General features: G+C 34.3%; 1 protein-coding gene across 1 annotated transcript in view; it reads left to right on the forward strand.

Annotated features, from left to right (window-relative positions):
- Window positions 1-26,610, forward strand: part of SEMA3E (semaphorin 3E) — a 65,544-nt gene that overhangs the window by 14,801 nt on the left and 24,133 nt on the right. Inside the window, exons 4-6 of the mRNA XM_090134399.1 lie at window positions 14,824-14,917; window positions 23,173-23,292; window positions 25,329-25,471. Of these exons, the coding sequence (XP_089990525.1) occupies window positions 14,824-14,917; window positions 23,173-23,292; window positions 25,329-25,471 (357 nt within the window). The remainder of the gene's footprint in view (window positions 1-14,823; window positions 14,918-23,172; window positions 23,293-25,328; window positions 25,472-26,610) is intronic.

Consider the following 26,610-nt stretch of genomic DNA (forward strand, 5'->3'; position numbering starts at 1 on the left):
GAAAGAATTGTTATAGCAGACTTCTCTGTATCTATAAGCCTAGCTGTCAAAGCACATATAGCTAGATTTACTCTTCCATGTGGAATTAGCATAGAAGAAATAGAAGAAATGCATGCATAGAAGAAACGCATGCTTTGTGCCTCCTACCTTAAACACCAGTCTTGTTATTGCTTTCTGAGCAAATTGTCCAGACAAGATGTGACCTTTTCCGTAAAAAAAAAAGAAAAAAGAAAAGAAAGAAAAAAAAAGAAAAAAAAAAATCAGGGTTCTTGAGTTATAATGTGTATGGTAATAACAATTAGAGCTGACGCATTAAAAACTTGAAAAAATAGTTGGACTACATATTCTACAACCTTCACACGTGCAATTTACTGTAGAAGCCAAAATATTTTGTTCTGATGGAACAAAATGTCCAGTTGAGGCTCTTGTTCTTCAGGCTCAGTAGTCTTCATGTTGCAGAAAAATATATTTTGCTACTGGTTAATAATGAATGTTTACATGAAGTCAGCCATTTCTGAATAGATGTTTGGTAAGCAAATGAAGCATTACAGCTCTTCCTTTGGACAGTGATAATATCCTATAGCCATGTCTATGACTGTATTCACACTGTATGACAATCTCTCTCCCAATATTATTGAGCACGTTTTTGCAAGGCACATGACAGCTTATAAAAAGGACTACTCTTCCTCTTCTGTAAGTCTTACATTCTTACTCAGCTACAAATCTATATTTCCTCATCAAAATCAGGCTTGAGCCGTGTCTTGCTATAAACTGAGCTCCTATCAACAAGCATTTGAAACCAAAAGGAGACTTTTGTCCCCAACCCAGGCAGAATTTGGTTGTCTAATTGGTGAATAACTACTCCTTGGAAATTACAGGAAATCAGAATCTTTAAGATTCTCAAAAAAAAATGTAGTAGAATGTCCTTGTCCTTTCCCAGTTTTTCTAGAAAATATTAATACAGTTTAGTATGCAGTAACTGAAATCTTTCACAATGAAGTTTTATGCATTACACATTGAAACTCTTCTTACATGCTTTTTATGGCTAATAGAAATATCACAATTCTAGTTATTTTAATATTGTTTAAATAGTTTTTAGTAATTTTTAATTATTTCAATTAAATATTTAAAGTAATTACACTTGAGCATGTTGTTCAAATAAAACAACAAGCAATATTGGTAGGATTCAAACTCAAACTTGTGTTCTATTGTCAGAGTATAAACAAATATATTTTTCCAAATCAAACTACCTATAACTTTTATGATACACCACATACCCATTTGAAAAATTAAATGTATAACATATTATTATATATTATATTATATATATATAATTATATTATCATACATATATAATATATATGCATATATATATATATGTAGTTATATTACTGTTAAATCATACTGCTTTGGATTTCCAGGCTGTACACTTTAGTAAAGCTGTTGCCAGATATTATCTTTCTAAAAATATACAAGTACAGTTATTGACAGTAACAAGCAGTTTTTTGTTGTGGGTTTTTTTTGTTTTTTTTTTTGTCTCGCTAAATACTTTGACCCTGATGAATGTTGCCTTCCACATTTTAAACATTTCATCAAATTAACCAACATTCTTCTGTCATTTAGAAATAAATTACAAACGGGTGAAAATATGTGCTAACTTTGCAGAAGGAACAACTGAGCTGCTGTTACCAAGAGCTTACTAGATATTTTTACCTACAAAATACAAGGCAATTGCCAACGAATATGGGAGCTTATTATCTTCATGAAATACATTAACTTTGTGAAATACTTTCAAATGTTAAAGAGGCCATTCAGATAAGAAAAACTTACACCTGCATTTGTCTATCAGTCATCCAGATATGAATTTTCTTAATCTCATTACATTTTTTCAGAATGTGTAAACAAAGCAAGAGTCAGATATCATCCAATCCAAATTTTCCATGATACAATCAATGTGTCCTTAACGCATATTCTGTGAGAACAGATCTGAGATAATTCTTCAAATCAGGTATAGAAGATGAAGGAAAATTAAAAAGAAAGAAAGAAATTACCGTGCTTTCATTCTCCACCACTGTCTTGCTTGCTGCTTTTGATGCCACTGGGAAAATGAAAAATATTAAAATGAAATATTAAAAACATACACATATAAGATATAATATAAAATAAAAATTTTGTCATTCAGTTCATTTCTTCTGTCATCCATCCATTCCATATGTATTCACTCCTCCATTTTTTAGTAGCAGGAGAGTACTAGAAGAAATGCAGTTTTCAATTTTTTTCAGTATCAATTTTTGTTTCTGTACTTGTATTTGCTACTGAAGTACTTCTATGCTATTGTGAACAGCTCAAGATACTGTGGATAAATTATTATGAACCTTAGACTAAGATGCAGACTGCAGATCAATCAACAATCAATAGAGCAGAAGGTCTTAGTGGTGCTCCAGAAGAACTTTAGAGGTCCAGACTGCCTAATTAATGAATAAATGAAGCATCTTTAACAAGTCCAGATCAGAGTTTGATTCAAAAAAGGTAAAATATTAAACAGCCTCCATAGAACCTGCAAAGTGAGTGGAAATTCCAAAAGAAAACTATGTGCAGAAGTAACATCCTCAGTTTTCACAAACTGTACAGAGATAAGACACAGAGATAAAGAGATAAGGCACAGTTGATTTCTAAAGAAGGTGCGTCTGCATGAGAAACCTGTTGAGGGAATAGAAATTGTGGAATACAACAGTACATTAGAAATATGAGAAGGAGCTGAAGGATCTAGGTTGTTTAGTCTGGAGGAGAGTAAGCTGAGGGGAGACCTCATTGCTCTTTACAGCTACCAGAAAGGAGGCTGCAGAGAGAAGGGTCTTGGTCTTTTTTCTCAGGTGATGTGATAGGACTCATGAAAACACTCTCAAGATGTGCCAAGGGGCATATAGATTTGGATATCAAGAAGAATTTCTTCACAGAGAGGGTGGCCAAGCATAGGAACAGGTTGCCCAGGGAGGTGGTGGAATTGCGATCCTTGGAGGCGTTTAAGAGAGGTGCAAAAGTGGCACTGTTGGATATGATTTGGCAGTGGACTTCTAGTGTTAGACAGATGATTGAACTTCATGATCTTAATGATCTTTTCCAACTTAAATGATTCTATAGTTCTATGATTAAGAATTTTTCTTCCTTAACAACTGTACATTGTGTTGACATCTTTAATTAAGCTATACAGTGAGATAACTCATTAAGCTGCCTACAGTTGTGCTTCTCCATTTCAGAAGCTGATGACAAAGTCATCCTTTCCACAAAGTGCACTGGTGTCTCCAGAGAGTGTACGCTAAGTGTCCCTAATCTGACATACTCCTTACTAACCTATTTCTTTTTCAACTAGCCTGATAGAATTTTGCTAGTCAGGGAACAACAATGATAAATTGATACCTTCTTTCCAACCTGTGTTTCCCTTAATACTTCACTGGATTTCGGGAAGGATACTTTTTTTTTCTAATTCAGAACAAAAATAAGGTAAGGTTCAACAGTGCAATAAACTTTCTCCAAGAGAAACAGAGGCAAAATAAACCACTCAGTTCTTGCTTTAACAAACTGAAGTAAATTGATATAGAAGTTAAGAAAAAATGTTCAAGTCATATCTTAGTTTAATTTTTACATGACATAATGGTAACGACATGGTAATGTCATAATTCTTTCACTTTTTGGTAAGGAACAAAATTATATCAGATTTATGTATATTATTTTAGGATATTGTTTCTGATATATCTTTTTATAACCAAAACAAAATTATTTGCTCAGTTATTCCCTCTTCATGCTTTTTCCTATTACTCACCTCAGCTCTCAATTTGTAGAGGGCTAAGGAGTAGGATCACCTGGTTTCATTGACTAAACAGAAGTGGATATTGGTCAGTCCCTCATTACATAGAATGTGTAATAAATTCTTACCCAGAAAATATTTGCTCAGAGACTAAGTGTTCCTTTTTGGAAGGATAAAAAGCTGCCAGTTAGAAACCTATCCACTAAATCTTAACATATTTATCAGTACAATCTATTTATGGAATTAAATCTGCAATGATAAATGCTATGAAATTGCTTATTTATTGCTGTGGTTATCTATAGTTCACGTGAAACAATGTAGATTACCTTTAAACTGTTGCCAGGAGTCCATGTATGTAAAGTGATGCCAAGTAATCAAACTGCTGTTATAGGATTTTTTTAAAACCAGAAATGATTATATCATCTAATCTGAATGTTCACCTTGCAGGCTGTGAAATTGCACCAAAACATGTAGAAGCACTAAATTTTATTTCAATTAAAACTCTTCAGGTTTTGGAAATTAAAAATGTGTATTCCAAAGGAAATTAAAATGCCTCCTAAAATCACACAAGACAGAAATTTTATTAGGCGGCATTACCCCTATGCTCATAGCAAACAACAGAAGTGCTTTGGTGCAACAGGAAAAAACTACAAAACAAAGATCTACATCAACCTTAACCTGAAGAAGTATTTTGTACTGAACTCACAACTTACCTATGTATTCCTGAGAAAACGAGTAAGAACTAGTCAAGCAATATATGAAATAATTTTCTGCCCCAGTTTAAATAACTCCATCTTCAAATCTAGCCAGTCTCTGATCCATTTCTGAAAAGATAAACATCGTCTTGTAACACAAAAAAATGTCCTTCCCAATCAGTGCATATGTCTATGTGAGAAATTCAAGTTCATGAGATATGCTTTTAATAATTATCTTAATGAATGGTTGGATATATGAATCTCTAGTAAGGGTAACAAAGAAAAGGAAAATCTCTTCCCCTGAGTTCTTCACAAGGAAAAGTATAATGGGTGTTTCATAAATAGAAACAAGGGCCGGAATGAGAACATTTTGTGTGGTCAGTCACATATTGCATGGATTATTTCTCCCAAATATTGAGTTAAAACATTCAGGAAATTATGCATTATCATCTAAAAGAATCCAAATAATGACAACTCTACTCTCTCACTTAGTAAACTTCCAGTTACCCAAGGCTAAATTTATCTAACATCAGCTTCCTGCCATTTAACCTTGATATGCCTGTGATAGCAAAGTTGAAAAGTCTCTCATTATCTTTTCCAAATCTTTTCCATGTATAAGTACCTATACACAAAGATCAAGCTACCTCTTCACTTTTTTGATAAGCTGAATAAATATAGCTCCTTAATCCTCCTATCACAAGGATTCCTCAAATATATTTGTGTCCTTCCTCTGAACTCTGCAGTATTTTTAAGTGTTCTGGAAGAGCATGCACTACAACCAGACAAGCTATTTGATGAGGCAAGGTCACTTCCCTACTTCTGTTTGAGATTCCTCTTTCCATAGACTCAAATGCTGAGTTCCTGGCACAGCATCACACTGAGAAAACGCATGTTTATAACTTGGCACTTGATTTGACTCAAAGCTACTCTCTGGAGCTCAAATTTTTTTTTCGATTTAACTTTATACTTAGTTAAGATACCTAATTAGGTAGTGTAAGAAGCTAATTAGGTAGTATAAGAAGATGGACAAAGATTTCTAGAAATGCTTAATTGGTTGGAAAACACCTCCAAGATAATCTAGCCCAACCATCCACCTACCACCAGTATTTCCTCACAAAACCATGTCACTTAGCACCACATTTTAACATTTCTTGAATGCCACCTCCGTGGGCAGCCCATTCCAGCACCTGACCGCTCTTTTAGACAAGAAATTTTTCCTAATATTCACCCTCTCCTGGTGCAACTTGATGCCATTCTCTCTCATCCTATCACTAGTAACCTGGGAAAAGAGGCCAAGTCTCACCTCTCTACAAACTTCTTGCAAAAGGTTGTAGAGAGTTATAAGGTCACCTCTAAACTTCCTTTTCTCTAGAAGAAACAATTCCAGTTCCCTCAGCCACTCCTCATAAGACTTGTGCTCCAGACCCCTCATCAAATAAAAAACAAATAAATCATCTTTTTTTATCAAAAAGAAATCTTCAGAAAAAGAGGAATAATTGTTATGTACCTAATAACAACTACATTTCAAAATATATCAGCAGCTCATATTCCTTAAGAATTTCAATGCAGATTCTTTTATCAAACAGCTATACATAGACAAATGCCTCAGAGAAATCCAAGTATTCTGGATCAGTACCATTGTTCTTATCCGTCAGTCTTATATGTTGCAATTGAAAACAGGTTTGTTTGACAGCATCTCCGTCTATGAAACAGAGTGGCATTCATTATTTTTGGATTCTATGTAAATATGACAACACATAGAATTTAAGTTCAATTTGGCAGAATTTATTAATTGATAAGTTACATGAAATGAATTTTCCACTGCATTAAACCTGTACTTTGGAAGCTTAAAGACAGGTGGCCAGGAAAAAAGGAATCAACACGGGGGAATAAAGCTATAAGACCAAAAACAAAGAAATATTCCACTGATGTGGTAACTTAATGGGAATAGGTATATCATTCCAGTCTCTGCCATCTCTTCCTATGCATCCTGATTTCAGACAAGCAGATGTTAACAGCAACGTCAGGTTGTTGCTGAGTTGTAGAAACAAGACCAGGACAGTTGAAGAAGAGCTGCTGCCTTTATAGCACAGCAGTGGGGGTAGAGCAGAGCCACGACATGTGGCCAGAATTAGGTCATGGGTTGTTCCATACCATGCAACACTGTGCAGAATGCCATAAAGCTGGAAGGAGTTGATTGGGGGTTGCAGCTGTTAGGTGCTTGGGAGGTTTGGGTTTTTTTTTTGTTTTTTGGGTTTTTTTTTAATGACTTTTGTTCCCTAGTTGTTAGTAATAATCAGATGAGAGGGTGTTTATCTTGTATTTGTTCTGATATGGCCCTCGCAGTCCCTAGGTAAGATTAGACTGTCAAAATTGAGGAATATGGAAGGTCTTGGCTAGCTATGTAAAGACAAGAGAAGTACCCCACTGAACTTCCTTTGCTTCTGTGCTGAGCATTTGTATTCTGTAGCCCCTACTTATAAGCCTACATCTCCATGTAAACCTTTTAATTATAGAGATCCCTTATGGAGTTTCTGGAACTTTCAAACCTACTGACCACCACGCTACTGCAATATAATCTTAAATTATGTTGTTAATGACCTTATTCTATGCCACAAGATCTTAATGAATTTATCTTTACAGCTAAGGTTATGCAAAACTGTGTCTCCTAAAATTCTGACAAATTCAATCAGTTGTATATAATAACTGCTAACTGTTAAGGATAGATGCTTGTGATTTCTATATGCAGGTTTTTTCCATTGCCAGAGTATTTAACATGAATTAGATCAGTGAAATATATTATCTCTGTCACTTTAGGGTAGATATTTTGACATAAGTTACAAATTGCTAATCCTTCAGCAAACCCAGGCAGCAGTTTGACACAGCTCCAGATTTTAAACGTTTTTTTCATTGGTGCCCAAAGTGTCTTTCTCATTTAAATGTAGAAAAAAATGCATAGATCTAAAAAATGTGAATTTTTAGGGAGGATTTAATGTCTGTAATATTTTATGCGGTTTCGTCCCATGGGACGTTTGATCTTTTCATTATGTCACTGAATAGTAAAGAGGATTGAAAACAGTTTCTCAGAAGAGATACTACCCCCAAGTAATCTTTATTATCTCAAATAGAGGAGAACTGACTATTTCAGCGAGTTCTTTGAGGACTTTATCCTTAATAATGTATCCCTATTTGGCTCACAAAATAAAAAATATTGTTGAATGAACACAGAAAGTGTAATTTTTAAATGTATTAATCCTCTGAAAGCAGGCAGAATAACATAATAACATAACCAGAATGTATAACATTTTTACAAATTAGCACTTGGAATTGTTTTAGAAGATCTTCCATCATGAAGAGTTATTGCATTACTGGAGCACCCCAGTGTTGCTCATCTGCATATCTGTGTTCTGACGATTTGAAATAGGACTTTATTAACATATACATATATATATATTTAATAGAAACTCAATGCTATTGACTATTTTTTCACTGCTTTTAGGTTTTTGGTTTTTTTTTTTAAATGCTTTGTTGGATTTATATGCCTATAATACTGGAAACTGTAATTATCAGCTACTGCTAATGTATGCTTTTTTAAAAATTTTATTTTGTGTCTAAATTTAGTCTGCAGTGCATATAAGCAATATGACGTAAGAAGTCTTTTCAGGCCTTACAAGGTGTGATATTTTCTGTTGGTATACAAAGAAAGTATATTTTAATGTATATCCCTTCCACCAAGTGCTTTCTTGAGGAGGGAAATGTGCAGATTAAAGTAGGATGATGAAGTGGAGAGCTCATTTTGGAGACATATTTGAATTATTTTCTGCTGATTCACAGAAATGTTCTGTGATGTTTCAGATTATCTTTTTACCAAGGTTTGTTTTTCCCAAAAGAAGCCTCTGCATAATGTATATAGCATGTCTGTATATGTAAAAATAAAAATGTATGGATAAAAAAGAATGCAAAGAAAAAAAAAAAACACTGAAAAAAATATTTTGATAATACACAGGGTAAAAGAGTATTTGCAAAATATCATCTGTATTTATGACAAAAATGTTGTAGTTCAAAAAAATTAAAGATGAGGTGTATTCTGTGAATTGTACTACATTTTCTGTTGTCACAAAATTTCTCTGTATTCATTTCATTTTAATTTCTTACATGAAAAAAAAAATAAAATCCAGTGGCACAAGTGAAATTCTCTACAAATCCTTTATTGAAAATAAAATATTTAAAGTATGTTATTAATTTTAACATAACCTAATCAAAGGAGCCACATAATTTATGTTACTATTCATGACTGTATATAGTTGTACAAAATGCCAGATTTTAAAGGTGTAAGGGTAAGATTAAAACAGCCTTAAGAAATTGAAGAATGAATACTTGTAGGCAACAAATGCTTTCTTTGTTCATAAATAATACATTTGCTCTATTGAATTCCTTGAAATTCTATCTACAGGATAAAATTTTTTACTGTCTTGGATATTTCATAAATTACACTAATTCCTTGGAACTTACAACTGTCAATATAGCTGCAGTGGTATCTCACTGAGTACAAAACTTGGGGAAATTTTTAAATCACTTTTTTTTCTATTTGTTACTTTATTGTTTACCTTGAGTAAAAAAATTAAACGGAGTGCTTGGAATCACTGAGAGAATCCAATTATATTCCTTATTTTGTGTCTCAGTGTAATTATCATAAAGGACAAAGGCAAACCTGCAATAGAATTCAGTGGAAGCACTATGTGAGAGGATGTTTCTGTGCAAGCAAGAGATAACCTCACAGCTCTTGTTCACCAGTGTACACCAGTGTACCAGTGTACACAAGGGCAAGGAATACTTCTGAATATTCTCTTTTCAGAGTAGGAATGTTGAGATTCCCTTTTGGATCTCTTTCCCTCATCTACTCTGTCCACTTGCTGTTCTGGGCTTCAGACCCAGTGGTTCTGATAACCCTGGTTGAAAGCCCTCTTTACCAGCTCACTTGTTCAGACACTGCCCTTAAGAAAGCAGTGCTCCAATACATTTCCAGTAGTCTTCTTCCTCAAGCAGGGCCCTGTAATTAAATAAGGTGAACTCATGGTGTTCATACTCCCTATATGTTTCTTATCTAAAAAAACTTTTTCATTATTTCTCACAAGCAATGCACCCCTATTTTACATTTTTACCATTTGACACAATTTACAGATGAACTTTCATAGTTTTTAAAAGCACTCTTTCAAAATGTCTCGAAATATACAAAACATAAGAAATAGCTTTGCATGTAATGTCATTCTTACTCTAAAATCATAAAATCATGAGATCATTAATACTAATAATGAATTTTGTCCAGTGACTTACAATAATAGGAAGTAGTATAGACAGTGTTAAAAACTACATTCACAAAAAAAAAAAAAAAAAAAAAAAAAAAAAATCTGCCCTGTCAAAATACTCTAAATATGATTTACCATTCTACAGTATAAATAGCATGAACTTCTTTAATAATAAATAAAATAAGTCAAAAGGCATAGGTCTCCGAGAAAATACACAGATAAGATTGTAACGAAAGATTGTGAAACAATTTAAATTTCCTTTAAAAATGTCACTAGGATATGTTTTACTTTATTTGTTACCTGGAAAATACTAACAATTAAGAGTGGAAAAAAATCCACTTGCAGAAAATCAAATTATTTTTTCTCATAGAAATAATATCATAGGAAATCCCAATCAAATCCTCTACATTTTTAAGCCCCTGATTTAGTTAAAAGATACAGACTTTGCATTAAAGCTGAGAATAGGCTTAGGTGCTTTGCTGAGTAGGAATGGAAGTGAGCATATGTTTTAAATTAATCACATGCATAAATGCTTTCTTGAACCAGAGCGATGCAGTACTTGGCATGAGAGAAAGCAATTTTCTGCAACAAAAGTTAAATGCACTATTTAAATTTTAATGGCTCTGATTGACCTTTTCTTTCTTTATTATTTATGACCTACATTCTTCTTCATTGTCTAAAATTATCAATTCATATCAAGTTAATGGTGAAATGCTTGATGCCCTTGGAGATATCTGCTATTTCTTTTTAAATGACATGATTATTTTAATAATACTTGAAAGTGTATAATGTTTTCTGGGTCTAAGTTATCATGAATCAAACCAGTGCACCACTTTTTCCAAACTAGATGTAGAAATTTGTAATTTCACATCCACTCCTAGGTAGGTTTTTTTGTTTGTTTGTTTTTGTCTTTGCTTGTTTGCATTAATTTTATCATAACCACTGATAAGTACCCATAAAATAAATTGCAAAGTTGGACTGCTGCACTGGGCAACCTTTGATGAAACTGTCATTTTTCTTGTGACATTTCTAGAAGGACTGCCATGTCACAAACAGCAAGGAGATTTAGAATTATGGTATTAGCCTTCAAAGCTGATTATTAATGTGTAACGCTTATTTCACTTAAATTGGCGTTCTGTGGAAGCTGACACATTTAACACCTGATCTTCAGTTACTTGTTCCAGTGATGGGAATAACTTACCGCAACCATGGAATATTTGGTATGCTGTCCTAAATGATGAAGGTGAAAAATCTCCCTTGGAGGAGTCACCGATTACATTTAACAATGACTTTTCAAATAGTTTCATGCATCTGCAAGCTTTTATGAGATGTGCATCCTGTATTGAGACAGATGAGATCCACTTAGAAACTTCTTCAAGTTAAGTTGAAATCCAGATTTTTATCTACTTTCACTGTTAGTAAGGGTTTATATATTTAAGCTGCAATCTTCATTCAGAAATTCCAGATGTTAAAATATAGATAGTAAAAGGACACCATGCATACTGTCTAATGCTTTCATTCCACGGTTATAAAATACATTAAATACGTAAGTGTTATAAATGTTAAAAGGAATATCTTTGTCTTCACCAGTGATTTTGTTCTGATTCTCAGGGGAATGGTTAGCTACGCTTAGCAGCTTTTTCATTGCCATACAGTACTTTGGTGTACAGTTACTAAAAATCCTTCCACATCTGCTGGAAGACTCCTATACTGGACCAAGACTCCCTGGTCTGAGAATCACTGGAGTTTTAACGTAGGAAGATCTGAATAGGAAATATAATTTATAATAACAAGGTGAGATCACCTATTGCCCTTCAACACGGTATTTATCTTATTGTTCTCTACATAGAAAGAAATATAAACCTTAAAGTATAAATATAGATAACACAACTTTTGCTAGTACTTTTGTTTCCATATTTGATCACTTGATAATATTTGATACTTGGGCATGTTTTGCTTTAATTGGCTACAATATTTTTCTCTGTTTATCCCCCCCCTAACTTCTACATCTTGCAATCTAGAAATATCTTTTTTTTTTTTTTTTTTTTTAATTGACATAATTCATTACCAATTACTTTAGGCAAGGTCCCAGAAGGCAAGTTTTTTTCGTAATTTTTTTTATATGTGATTGGGGAATAAATAGCATAACACATTCAAAACTTCTTAGAACATTTACTTTACGTAGTATTTTACTACAATTATGACTCCCTAGTTATTTTTGTACTTTCAGAAGGTTTTTTTTCTTTCTATTCTTACTCTCTCCTTGCTATTCTTTTTCTGCTGTTGACCCAAAATATTACAGTATTTAGATTTAAAGAAATATCTGGTATGTGATGTTTGAAAAGTATGGAATGAGGTTGAGATTTCCACACACACATAAATATTTCTTCATTGTTTGACATTTACCCAAATACAGAATGGGAATGGTTACTGTGCAATTGTAGCTGATACAGCAAAAAATAATATTCTTGCAATACCAGTATCTACTCAGAACTTTCATTTTCTGCTACATCAGCTATAACATCAGGCCCTACCGTAGATAATGTGCCAGGGTTTGGCTAACACAGGAGCTTCTGAGGAGGTGAGATTGAGAGTGGCTGGTTAATTCATGGGCTTTAGGATTCATTACTTTGAGGGTGGTTTCTTCTTGTCTTTATTTTGGGGGTGGCTTTTTCACTTCCATTAGATATGAAACAGGTTTACTTTCCAGAAATGTATTCTGGGTTGCATCTCATTTCTATGGAAACTATCCAACTAATGGAATTCTTTCTTTTTGATCAGAAGTTGCAGGGGAAAAAAATGGCATTTATTGTTTAGACAGATAGGAATGAAAGATAGGTACAACAGCTTGGCTCATTTGTGATCTAAGAACTCAACTAAGAAGTGCTTTAAAGGGAAGGGCTTGTGAAAAAATCAAGAATATATTCCTTTACATGAAATGCATTCAGATATTCCATTAATCATCAATGTGTGGATGCTAAATTCTCTACAACTTGCCCTGTATATATAATCATTTTTTTTTTCTCCTTTTTTTTTTTTTTTTAATTTAACCCTAGCCATCTTAGCAGCTTTCTATCATATGCAATGATCACTCTTTCTGCATCTTTGCTCATTGTGCATATTGTATGTTTATTTCAGGAGAGGAGAGCATAGCTGCCATGAGTGGAGTGCTTAATCAGAAAGTAGTATTAGTTTTACTTTGTGGACAATTGCACCCAGAGGTGCTGAGAGGAAGAGATTTCTAGTTGTACAGTGGGATGGGTGGACAGAAGAGAATGGTCTAGATAGAGAGAAGTACAAAAAATATCAGAAAGAGTAGACATGCTCAGGTTTCAGTACCTCCCAAAAGTACATATTTCTGGCTACTGGAAATATGGACTAAAAGGACATATGCAAGGGCTATCAGGACACAGCAGAAAAGGAAAGAAATTGCTTTATCAACTTCTGTTTATTTTTGTTTTTTTCAGTGTACATATACTGAGATATACTGAGATATTTCCTTGGGATATACTGAGTTGTACTAATTTGCAATCTAATAAAACATGACTTTTATCATAAAATAACCTCCTGGACCTCTTTTGGCATGTTTGCTGTAAGGAAGAGGTCCAGGCACATTCACCTCTCAATTCCAGGGTATCTGGGAGCACTGTCAGAAATAATTTTATGCCTTACAAAACATCCTTACAAAACATTTACTAAAGTATATGAACAACCTGAATTTGAGGATAGTTTGCTGAATACATAGATTGAATGTATCTGATATTTTGATAACATCTGTATTTCTTTCATCTTTTGAATAAAACTCTTACATCAAACTGAAACTGCTAGACTACTGCAGTTTCTCAGTCACACAGTTGATACTGGTGTACTGATGTTTAGTCAATTGAATATGAGCTAGCAGTGTGCCCAGATGGCCAAGATAGCCAATGGCATTCTGGCTTGTCTCAGGAATAGTGTGGGGAGCAGGACTAGGGAAGTAATCCTGCCCTCGTACTCAGCATTGGTTAGGACTCAGCTCGAGTACTGTGTTCAGTTTTGGGCACCTCAATTCAGAAAGGACATTGAGGTGCTGGAGCAGGTCCAGAGAAGGTCAACAAGGCTTGCGAAGGGCTTGGAGAATGTGCTCTATGAGGAGTAACAAAAAGAACTGAGGCTGTTTAGTCTGGGGAAATGGAGGCTGAGGGGAGACCTTATTGCTCTCTTCCATTACCTGAAAGGTGATTGCAGTGAGAGTCAGGTTGGTCTTTTTCCACTGGTGATAGGTGGCAGGACAAAGAAAAATGCCACGAATCTCTGCATTTTGTTATATGGATTGTGTTTTTTGTTTTGTAGTTGCTTTGTTTTGATTTTTTTGGGTGGTTAATATATAAATCTTAAGAAAAATACTCTCGCTTGATAATTTATTCAGACAATATTTGTTGGGTTCTTTTGAAAAAGGTGGGAGAAAAGCAGCAATCCAAATGAAAATCTGAATTGCATATTATTTATCTGCCTTTAAAGACTTAAAAATGAAATTTAACAAAGTTGCCTATGTTTTTTTCATGCCTTTATTCTGCAGAAGTTACATCTGCTTTGTTAACTACAACATTTCTAAGCATACTTTTAGGAAGAAGATAGACAAACAAGCAAAAGCTAAAAACAGAAGATAACACGGCATGATGTATTTAACACCACTGGAAAAAAATGTTTAAAGAGGGAAAATACATTCCATGGCTAGATATCTATCTAAAGTGTAGGTAATTTGGAGGAAAGACAGAGAAATGTTCACTCCCATAGACATGAAAGAAGTACAATTTCACTACATATTTAAACGATTCTTTTGGGACAGTGCACATACAGCAGTGATTTGTAGAAACTTGGATAATTTTTATATCAGTGAACAACAGTAATTGCATTTTCTCCCTAACAAATTCAATTCAGAACAAAGATATAGCAAAGTTAAAGCTGGTCTCTGAGGACTTCTCTATTTGCCTGTAGGGCTTACACTGTTTTCTGTGATTTTTTTTTTTTTTTTAAGGATCATCTGTTTCAACTGGAATCGCACAAATTTGAGAGAGGACGAGGCAGGTGCCCTTTTGACCCTACTTCTTCCTTCACTTCCATCTTAATTGGTAATGATCTTTATGTCACAAGCTTCATGGTCATGTCAATCTGTCATTTTGAGCATCTTTCTGCAGCATGCCAAGGTGTTGTCAGTCTTTCACTGCTTTCCACATGTCACACTTAATCCTCTCAGTGCTGCTGTGTTAATGTTATATCTCAGGCAGCATTCATTCCAGCAAGAATATTTCAGTGGAGTTAGTAGAGGTTAAATGGCATGTGTGATGTTGAAAAAGTAATTGGTTGTGTAATTTTGGAAATAATTTCCTACTTTATTTCAAAGCAAAGCAATACGCCTAGCTTAGCCTATAGCCTATACATCACTGAGATAAATATGTAAAGCTTACTAATTTTCATCTTTTGGGATGTAATCTGAATAACAGGCATCTTGTAAACATGTGAGTTATTTACTTATTTATTTATTAATCAGAGGCATTTATCGTTTATATAATGTATAGCATGTCTGAATTTGAAACAATTTTTTTCTGTGTTGTCTTCTAAGAAAACAACTGATTTTCTGTTGATCATACAATCAACAATTATAACAGAATTCAGTGTATTTCCTGCAGTGGCAGATATCTGTGCTGAGCTAGTGTTCCTCATTGCTTTGCTGGTAAGTTTATCACTGTAAGGCTGTGAACTTTGAAGTTATAGTTCAGTAAACTGTGTGGTTTTTTTCCTCTGTAATTTGTTCCTGAGAACATTTTGTGAGATGAAGCAAACATGGCAATATTATAGTACATTGGCTAAAAACACACTGAAACAGCAGGTAAAAGTGGAATTTAGATACATTTATGGAGTAACACAGTGACTTTATGTTTTTAGGAAATACAAATAAAATGAAAACTGAGCATTCAAAAAGAATAGTAATTGAAAGAAAGAGCTAGAAAAGAAAGGCTAAGGATCAAATAAATTTCAAGGTTACAAAAAGAGAGAGACTGATTTTTACATTTCATTTAAAATATAAGAGTTGGAACTTTTAATTTAGACAGCTAAAGCTTTTAATCATTAACTGAATTGATACAAATCACCCATGGCTGAGGAGGTACTGGTCATGAGTGACAAACATATATTTTTCTAAGCTAGGTTTATTTTTTCATTTAAAACAACAAATTACAAGAAGAATATTTACCAGCGATGCCAAATCTCTCAAATTGCTGCAATTCATCAAAATATTGTTCGTTCTCATTATCAAACATTACATTTCAGCTCAAATTCTTGGGTTGTTGATTTAGGAAATCGTGAAAGAATCAGGGAAAATTTAGATTGTATTTTGTCTGACCTTCCAAAATCCATTACGTACAGATTGTTACGCCTTTCTTCCACTCTTATTTCCAATTTTTTTCTACAGTTTTTAACAGATTCCAGTCTTAGCTCAGCCTGAGTACAAGGGCTTATCCCATGGAATTTGCTGTAGGCCTGAAACCTCATGATCTTAGAAGTCCTTCTCAATCTTAACTGAGACATAACTAAGTAAATAAATTAACCTGATCATGTTCCTACTGTGAGATCAATGTGAATTTTATTTGCTCAAATGGAAGCCAGATTGTCCCACTGAGCAGTTCAAGACTAGTGATTAGTTGTTGTGTTTCTGGCCTATTCATTACTGTGCCTGGATTATGGGAGGTCCTACGGATCCTCACGGTTTTATCTGCAAGAGTAATTCATGAAAAAAGCCTTTCCTTTGTAAACGGTGATCTGTTTTGTACATCCAGTCAAAGACTTGGAAGATCAATCTCACAAAGTGTTCTGTAATATGTAAGTTCAACATGGGAAAATAATATATTTTTATCACATCACTGATACGTATCCAAAAAACAGACAAACTTTCACCACTTCACAAAGACTAATATGACCTGAGAAAGCTATTTAGAGGTTTCCTTGACCAAAGGAAATTATTTTATGTCAAGTAATTATAGAGTGTTTTAAAAACAAAGCAATGTTCTTTGACGTGTTTATTATATTTATAATTCTATTGGAATTAGACATTCCCGATAGCTAAGAAAACCATCCTAAAGAAGTTATTTCCATGTATTCTACTGTATTCTAATAACCAGAAACATATAGCTTACAGAATAAATAGAATTAACGCTGTTTCTTAAACTACAGACTGTATATCCGTTACTTCTGTATGCATCCATTTGAAAATGGTCGAAGACAGAAACGCAAGCATGTTTAACATTAAAGAATCTTTTAATTGATTTTTGAAAACTTAGACTGAAGTACCTAATGCCAAATGCACTCTAAAGAAAGGGATGCTCCTTCCTTCATACCAACTCTGGTACCAGCTGATGGTGGCTGTGACCCCATGGCAGTACATGTCTGCTGCACCATGCACTCCTCAGGACTGGTCTTCCAGTCCTCCATCCAACACTTGGAGATTCCCTTCTTTTTCACACCCTCCAGTTTTCTTGAAAACTTCATTTAGTTAGTATGAAGTAATTTTCCTTTGGAGGTTGGATTCAAAAACGTCTTTGCTCTTCCATTCAGGCTCAGTTGGTGTGCAAGTCCTTGAAAAAAAATTAACCAAAACTTTTACCAAACCCTTTCATATCCCAGCTTCCCTTTCTTCATAACAAAACAATCCAAAACCTACTTCCACCTCTGTAAGAAACAGCTCTAACTTGCACTGACACAGCAATTTATGCTGATTAACAGTGAGGATTAGGCTAACAAAGAAGCTTTATATACTTCTGATAAAAGTTTAAAGATCTTCAGCTTTAAAGATCATTTGCACCGTGCCTAATTAGAAACAGATTTAGCTAAATTAATTTAGTAGCAAAGAGACTTTATTGTGCTGTGTCTCTTCATTTATCTATCTCAACACTTCAGTAAAAATCCTCGCTTCAAGAAAATAATAGTTCATGACTTTAAAACTATATCCATGTTCTTTTAAGCTTTATTATGTGTCATCTGACCCAATCGTAAAGTAGCTTGTAATGATTTTCCCAATTTATGAACAATTAACTTTTAACAATTTATTGTCACCATCAGGAAACAAAACAGATGTTAGATGAGTGCACATTTAGGTAAACTCATATTGAAAAAAAGAAAATTATTTGTAGTGAACTCTACCATCTGTTTTCAATAGCCATAACTCTGTTTGATATCTGATCACATACACTGATTAACTTAGATCATACTACCTCTTGGAAGTTGAGAAATTAGCTTATGCCTATATTTTGTTACCTGAAATTTTTCACAAGTAAGTGATGATCCTTCCATCCAGGGAATCCATTCTGATAGTTTCTGTTTGCAGTCCTAGGGCAGCTTCATGTCTTGTGTATTTTAATTTACTTTACACAATGAACTAAAAATAAAGCAGTTTATCTGAGAACAGAAGACAAAAGTTGAGTGACAGACAGAAAAAGTAAATATAGTCAGAAAGTTTATTGGATAAGTAATTGCCTATTTATTTTGATTTTGTGATTGTCTATGGTGAAAAATAAAATTTGCTAAAAATCTGACTGTGTCTTAGTCCAGTAAAAATAATGGCAATGGATAGAACACATAAAACTTCAAAATTACCTGACAGTTTGAGAACTTCTGTTAAATAGAAACTCCAACAGTGACTGAATTTGATAGGCTGCAGAGCCATCACATTAAAAGCAGTAAATACAAGTTTTTTGTTAGTAATAGGAGCCCAAGATAAGATAGATATAGTATGGATATAGCCCTGTATAGGATGTAGTATGATATTACAGTGAGAATAAAATAAAAAAGTACTTAATCCATCATATTTTCAGATCAAAGTAGCTTTATTCCTTATATAGCTAGCTTGAGTGCAGTTAACAGACACAAGAACAAAATCAAACTCTCTGCTTTGTATGTTCTTTAAATTCGCATGTTATGAAAGTCATTTGATGTGGATTAGAAACAGGTAAGTATGAGTAGACCTAAATCTAGTGAAAAGAGATACGACTCTTAATGTTTTACGTGTATATATATGTTTATATATATATTCTGTGTATAAATTTGATGCATCTTTAAATAATTATAATTTTTTATGATTATACATATACCTTGAATTCACTGACCTAGACAGGCTTGGGTCGAGGCAACCCCCTTTAACAATATAAACTGGGAGATGAAAGGATTAAGTGCAGCCCTGCTAAAAAAAACATGGGGGTACTGGTGGATAGGAAGCTGTAAATGAGACAGCAGTATGCTCTGGCAGCTCAGAAAGCCAACCATAACCTGGGCTACATCAAAAGAAACATGGTCTGCAGGGTGAGGAAGGTGATCCTGCCCCTCTGCTCTGTGCTGGTGAGGCCTCACCTGGAGTACTGTGTGCAGATGGGGAGTCCTCAAAACAGGAAAGACATGGACCTGTTGGAACATGTACAGAGGAGGGACACAAAAATGACCCATGGAAAGGAACACCTCTCCTATGAGTACAGGCTGAGAGAGCAGGGGCTGTGAGAGAAGGCTGTGAAGTGACCTTAGAGAGGCCTTTCAGTATCTGAAGGGGAGCTAGAGAAAGAAGGGGACAGACTCTTTAGCAGGGTCTGTGATGACAGAACAAGTGGAAATGGCTTCAAGCTCAAACAAAGTAGATTTAGGTTGGATATAAGGAAAAAATCTTTTACAGTGAGAATGGTGAGGCACTGGAACAGGTTGCCCAGAGATGTGGTGGATGCTATGTCCCTGGAGACTTTCAAGGCACAGCTGGACCAGGCCCTGGGCAACCTGATCTGGATGTGCACGTCCCTGTTCATTGCAGGGGAGTTGGACTAGACGACCTTTGAGGGTTCCTTCCAACTCTAAGGATTCTATGATTCTGTTACATATGGCTATGGTGTATAACTGCAACATTCAGATAATTAATTTAGCAACAAAAAATAGAGGAAAAAATAATTTAACTGAAGTGTAGCTCAAAGACTATTATATGAACTTTGACATTTTATCAACATTTTTCTGTAATTTCTGATATCTTAGGCATCAGTCTGTTCAAGGGTTGTTATCCAGGAATTCTAGGCTTCAGATAAAAATTGGGTTTGATTGAACAAAGATGGGCTTTATTTTTTAATCCAAGAACATGGAAAAAGTACAGGTGCCTTGTAAGCAAACCCTGCAGAATCTTGATGTACTTACTTGCTTGAAACAAAATAAAAGTGTTCAGAAGTGTGTACATATCATAGAATCATAGAATCCTTAGAGTTGGAAGGGGCCTTTAAATGTTATCTAGTCCCACCTAATTCCTCTCTCTCTCAGCCTGTCATTGTAGGAGAGGTGTTCCATCCCTTGGATCATTTTTGTGGCCCTCCTCTGGGAATGCTTCAACAGGTCCATTTCTCTCCTGTACTGAGGACTCCATGTCTGGACATGATACTGCTACTATATCACTTGAGATAAAACTATTTTTTTTGTGTATATGTGTGATTTTCAGTTTGTTTTTGAGATCTATGAGATTTTGGTTTAAATAAGGCAAAAAAAAGTAAGTTTTAATTCTTCTTTCATGAGGTGTAACCAGACTCTGTTAAACTTAACCATAGCCATTAATTTGTCAAGTGTGTGTACATGTAATTCCTCACTGATGCTATAATTTTTCTGGAAAAGAGGAAGAATGGTGATGGTCTGTGAAATCACTCAATTTGCAGTTGATTTTTCCTGGAAGACTGGTTTACCAGTGATCTGCAGCACTATAAAACTTTGCAACTAAGACAGATGTGAACCGATATGTAGTACCAACAGAGGAGAAAAAAATAGAAATAGTGCTAAGATTTTTCAAAACACAACCTCAAGTTGTCTCTAAAACTAGAATTAGTCAGCCTAACTATTCAAGATTCACAGCATTCATTTAAAAGTCATGGGCAAAGAGCTATTGAACAGGAAAAGAGAAGATCCGCTTAATGTCAAAAGTGTGAGAGATCTCAGAATTATGCTTAATACATTGGTGTCATATTGTTCAGTATTATCTCATCTCTCTCTCTAGGCCTTCTGTTTACTCTTGTTACTTGTCTTATGTTTAACTTAGAAATACTTCATTATAAAAAATCAGATTTAATGTCTATATCTGTAAGTTATCTTCCGTGGAACAAAATCCATCCAAGACTTCAGTTTATTTCTCCTGGAACCTCTAAGGGAAAATCAGTGATAAGTTGCCCAGTATATGGTGGGGTGACATACCAGCAGATAATTGTGTATACAGATACTTTATACCTATGTCAAACAGATTGAATAGCCTCCCCATATGATCTTTTGGATATTTGTATAACTATTTTCTAGCTAATTAATCTTGATCACTAGCAAAATGTGAAGAATTATCTAGCCTGCATGAATGCACTGTCCCCATTATACCACTGTGTTGAAAAGACAACAGGCTCATTTTTATTATACATCACCATAATTTACAAAAAAAAACTGAACAAAAAGAAAACAAAAATTATAGAGTGGAATTCATAGAGAGGAGTTTATGACTAACGTAATTCATTAATTAGGATTGTAAAGCTTGCTTGGAACATTATTCAGACACTTGTAAGTCCGTCTGTTTAAGCACCTCTGTGGTTTTTTGTTGTTGTTGTCATTTTTTAAGTAAAGCTTTCTATTAGTTCTACTGGTGCTATAATTTATATTTACTTTTAATTTCACTTGGCAATATTTTACACTGAATTACCACCATGTATTTTACAAGGTAATATCCATTCTTCATAAGGTGAAGCCTAGGGGAAAACTATGCTCAGCAGAGGTCTCTGAACCAGCCTCAGCTGCCAAACTACTCTAAACTGTTCAGAATCATTATTTAGAGTTATTGTACCATTAAATTCATATATATCTCTTAAAATAAACAAATTTCACACACTGAGGGAGACCAACAAGCAACATTCTTGCTTTTGCTGTAATCGTTTACAAATGCCAGCAAATGTTGTTTGAAATGACGAGTCGTTTGTTTTGATTAGGGAGTAGGAAACCGTGCCACTGAAATCTCCACTCAGATCAGCCAAGAACTGGCAATAACTAATTTCCTTCTTGTGCAGGTTAATTCCTCATGCGTTGTTTTCTGACACAAGGATGCCACCTAGTGACCAACATTTTCAGCTTTAAATTTAGGCCGAAGAAATTTATATTCTAATTCCAAGTGGATATGAAGTAAATTACTCTTACTGCTTGATTAGTTTATAGGTAATCACACCCATGCATAGAAAAAAAATATAGAATTATTTCTGGTTATATCTGACCCAGATAGTGATAGGCCAGATTTGTGAGCATATGTATTCAATGGTTACATCTAATGATATATAAATTTTCAAAAGTTACTGGCAATCAATATGTCTTCTAATATTTCACTACACTTGCTTAATTCATAAATGTCCTTTTGAAAATCAGTTCCTGTTCTGCTCTCATAATTTTGCCAGCAAATATTTGCCACCAGGTTATACTGATCTCAGATCCTGTCCCTGCTCTGGTGAATAGCTTATAGATGTGAAAACAAGTCATTGCTAGGCTTATTTAGAATCACAGAATTATAGAATCATAGAATCCTTAGAGTTGGAAGGGTCCTCTGAGAGCCATCCATTCACTTGCCCTCTCAATACCTAAGTATTTCATCCAGCAAGATATAGCCAGATGTGGCTATCCCAGGTAAAGTAGAACAGATCCAGCAGGCTAAAGGGAAAGCATCTCAGCCTAATAAAACTTGTGCTTCTTTATAAAAATGAACTCTAAACTGGCAGGTGCAGTTTCTTATCTCTCCAACTTGGGAGAAAACTCCGTCTCTAAAATACTCATAAACCCCGCATCCAGTTCTGGGACCAAGCGACACTCTGCTCCTCATTAACAAGACAAGTCCACATCTATAAGTGATCAGAAGCAAACCAGGGGTCAGGGGCACAGCACTGGTGAAATCTTAGGTTCTGATAAAGAGTAGGTATCCCCAGGGCCAGCTACTAACTGAATTGAGAGTGAGAGAATTGTGTTTAGTGCTTGATGGTACAGATGTTATTGTTCTACATGTGGTTGTCATTTTACTGCTTTCACATTTTTTGTGCAAATCTATTCCAAAGACATTGCCTTTCGAACAAAATTAAAAATTGTTGACCCCATAGTTTCAACCGTAGGCGCTACAGTGCTGGTAGGAACAATGACTATAAACCCTTTAAACTGCATGTAACTTACTGACACTTTCTCACCCCTTTCTGAGCAAACAATAGTGAGCCATGCTTATAATGCGGTGCCCACAGTATTCAAGGAAATTATATTGTTACAAAGTAGAGAATTATCAAATATGTTTACTTGGTTTTTTATTTGTTTTATATGTGGTCTACAGGTGGTGAACTTTTTACTGGTCTCTACAGTGACTACTGGGGAAGAGATGCAGCTGTCTTTCGCACCATGAATCGTATGGCACATCTCCGAACAGAACCGGATAGTGAGCGCCTGTTGAAAGGTACAGAAAATAGGAGAAAAAAGAACATGGAACCAATAGTGCTTTGGATAACTAGAGAAAGTCTATTTATCCAGAAACTTAAATGATATTGTCCTTGCATGGGTATATCTCATTGGAGATAAATGTGTTTAGAGTATCTTTTTTTTTTTTTTTTTTTTTTTCAACCAGGAAATTTTTCATTAATCTTCTGCTAAAATTAAGAAATTGAAATCTTTACTCTGATTACATATTAGCTTTAAGAAGTGAAACTTCAAAATCCTCCATTTTTCACTTTTAAAAGTGTATTCTGGCTGTTCCATATTATTTCATGACTCCAGATATGATTAAAATACTATTTTAAACATTTCTAATCAATTAGAATTTCTAATTAGAACGTGCTGCTCTTTTTTTCAATATAAGGTCATTTCCTCTTCATGTTGCAATCAAACAACTGAATCTTTACCAAATTCTGTGCGAAAGAGGTGTTATGCAACAACATAAAATAATAAAAATGCAATGATCATACAGCTAAATAAAAATTAAAGCAGATTATTTAGAAGAAAAACACAAAATTATTGCACAAGAAAAACATTGAGAAAATTCCTATGCTGGAGAACTTACTTAGAAAATATTTCATGCTCTTCAACATGGAATGTAATTGAATTCCAAAGAATTTAAATTTCTTTGCAATTAAGAGCCAGGCTGGATTTTTCTCACTCCAAAAGTTTTTGTAATAATTCATCCTAGAAGTGACATAACTACAGCTAATGTTTGGTAAGGAGATTCAATAATTTCCTTTTATGGTGGTTCATCTGGTGTGCATCATCTTTTCAATGAACATAGCTAGAAAGGACATTTTTTCTCTCAAATGTCAGGACTGCTTTCTCTGGAATCAGAAGAGAGAGAAAAGTTCATGGTTTTTTTCCTGCATGAATTTGAAATCATACTTGAATTCATCTAATAAAGGTGTGTTTGGAATATTATGATATCCACTGTAAGCTCAATATTTAGATCCTTGCTGAACTCAGTGTTAAGACCAGCTATACATGTGTAGTAACAACCACATAAATGTCTCAATATGGAAGTAAAGTTTCTCTTTTCTCTGGAAGGTGTAATTCCTTTAAGTATAGAATTCTCTGCCTCAAACTTTGTTTTTAACTTACACTATATTTGAAATTTAAATCTGTAATGTATTTAAATGGATATTGGAAAACACTTGAGAAAATTAGCAAGCAAAAAATTCTCTAGCCATATCTTAAAACAGTGACTATTTTTCATAAGGAACAAGAATTTAGAAAATATTTACATTACCAACTGCTTCTTAAGAAATTGTACTAATTACATTAACTATATTCATGTAATTACATGTACTGTTGCATACTCATTTAAGGAGTTTGTAAAAAATTTACGATTCTATGAGTTTAAATCATTCATAGCTTACCATGGTGTGGGGTTAAAAGTTATGGAGCACACACCGAAGTTAGTACTTAGGCTTTGTAGCAAAATGTGAAAGCAGGAAAATCTCAGAAGGTTTTTATTTTATTTCATGACAAAAAATACACAATGTGTCTTCTGTCTATGAAGATATGCATTCATATTACAATTATTAGCTGAACTTTAAATTAGCTGGTTTTCCGAAGTTAGCATTCCTTTGCATGATTTGTATGGAACCAGAGATTGTTATGTGAATATTATTGCCAGATTTTAGCCTAACCCAAATATAAAAACCCTGGTGAACAAAAATGGAAAGAGATCTTTTTCTTGCACACATACATATTGCTTGTGAATCAGAATGATAAAAATAGTTTTACACTAATGTATTTCATATGTCCTATAGATATCCACATATAAAAAAAAAAAAGATTTTTTCCTATTTATACCACCCTGTTTCATTCAGGTAACTCTCTGACTGACATACCCCTGACTCTTCCATTTTCTTTTTTTCTTCGCTACCAGTTGATTTTAAGGACTGAAAAAATAAAAAAAAATAAAATAAAATAAAATAAAATAATGTTTTAATGAACTTTATCTGAATTCAATTTTATTTTCTTTTGAAGAACCGAAGTTTGTTGGCTCATACATGATTCCTGACAATGAAGACCACGACGATAACAAAGTGTATTTCTTCTTTACTGAAAAAGCTTTAGAAGCTGAGACAAGCACTCATGCCATTTACACCAGAGTGGGACGTGTGTGTGTGGTGAGAACCTTTTCCTGATACCCCAGCAGAATGGGAAAAAAAAAAGAAAAAAAAAAGAAAAAAAAAAAAAGTATTTTCCTTTCTTTTTTTCCTTCTCTCCCAAGCAATATAGCATCTGATAATGTACAGGAGATTATAGTTCTGAAAACCCTGCTTCTCAATGTCCTCAAGTATTAGAAAATTCAAAAATAGCCTAAAATTTGGTCTTGAAACAAATTCTCCTTGAGAGATGAAAATAAAGTTCAGACACCCTATTATTCATTTCCATTTCTCTTTGAGCTGATATGTGATAGCAGTAAGAACAGTTCCCCACAGGACTCATTTACCATCATAGATTCTCAATTGAAATCAAGGCTCCATTGTCCCTAACACTTCTGTATTTCTCACAGCTGACATTAACTGATGCCCCCTCATATTTCTGTTGACAGGACCAGCCCAGCCACAAGTTCACTCTGATGTTTCCTCTCACTTTTCTACTCTGTCAGCATGGTGCAGACTTGACTCAATTGCATTTATGCAGGGTTGACAGCTATCCAACCAGATATCCTTTTGTAGCCAGTACAACAGGACAAGAGGCAATGGGCACGGACTGAATTCATATTCTATCTGACCATAAGAAATCACTTTTTTATTGTATTAGAATGGTTGCACAGAGAGGTTGTGGAATGTCTGTCCTTGGAGATATTCAAAACCCATCTGATTATGGCCCTAAGTGACTTTCTGTAGATGACCCAATTTAGCAGGCCAGTTGGACTAAAAAATATCCAAAAGTCCCTGCCAAATTCATGGTTCTGTCATTTTGGGATTCTGTAAATTTCAAATATCTTTCTGATGCATCTATAGAGTGTTTTCTAAATAATAGCTAATTGCTTTTATTTAATATGTAATTCCTGCTCCTCTTAACATCCTATAAGGAAGAATGTGCATAAAAAGGAAACTGGAACAAAGGATTGAATTGCCTAGAAAAGAGTGAGAAGTTTATTTCTTAGCATCCAACTTCATTTCTGAAATAAACTGTGTTCCTTCCTAACCGTGGGAGATAATTTCCTAAAACTAATGGGCAAAGAACAAGATACAAGATAAAAAATGTTCCTTCAACCCAAAGTATACTGTGCGTCACATATGCCCACCAACATACT

This window comes from Phasianus colchicus, chromosome 1 (genome assembly GCF_987193195.1).
Source record: "Phasianus colchicus chromosome 1, bPhaCol1.hap1.1, whole genome shotgun sequence".
Lineage (NCBI taxonomy): Eukaryota > Metazoa > Chordata > Aves > Galliformes > Phasianidae > Phasianus > Phasianus colchicus.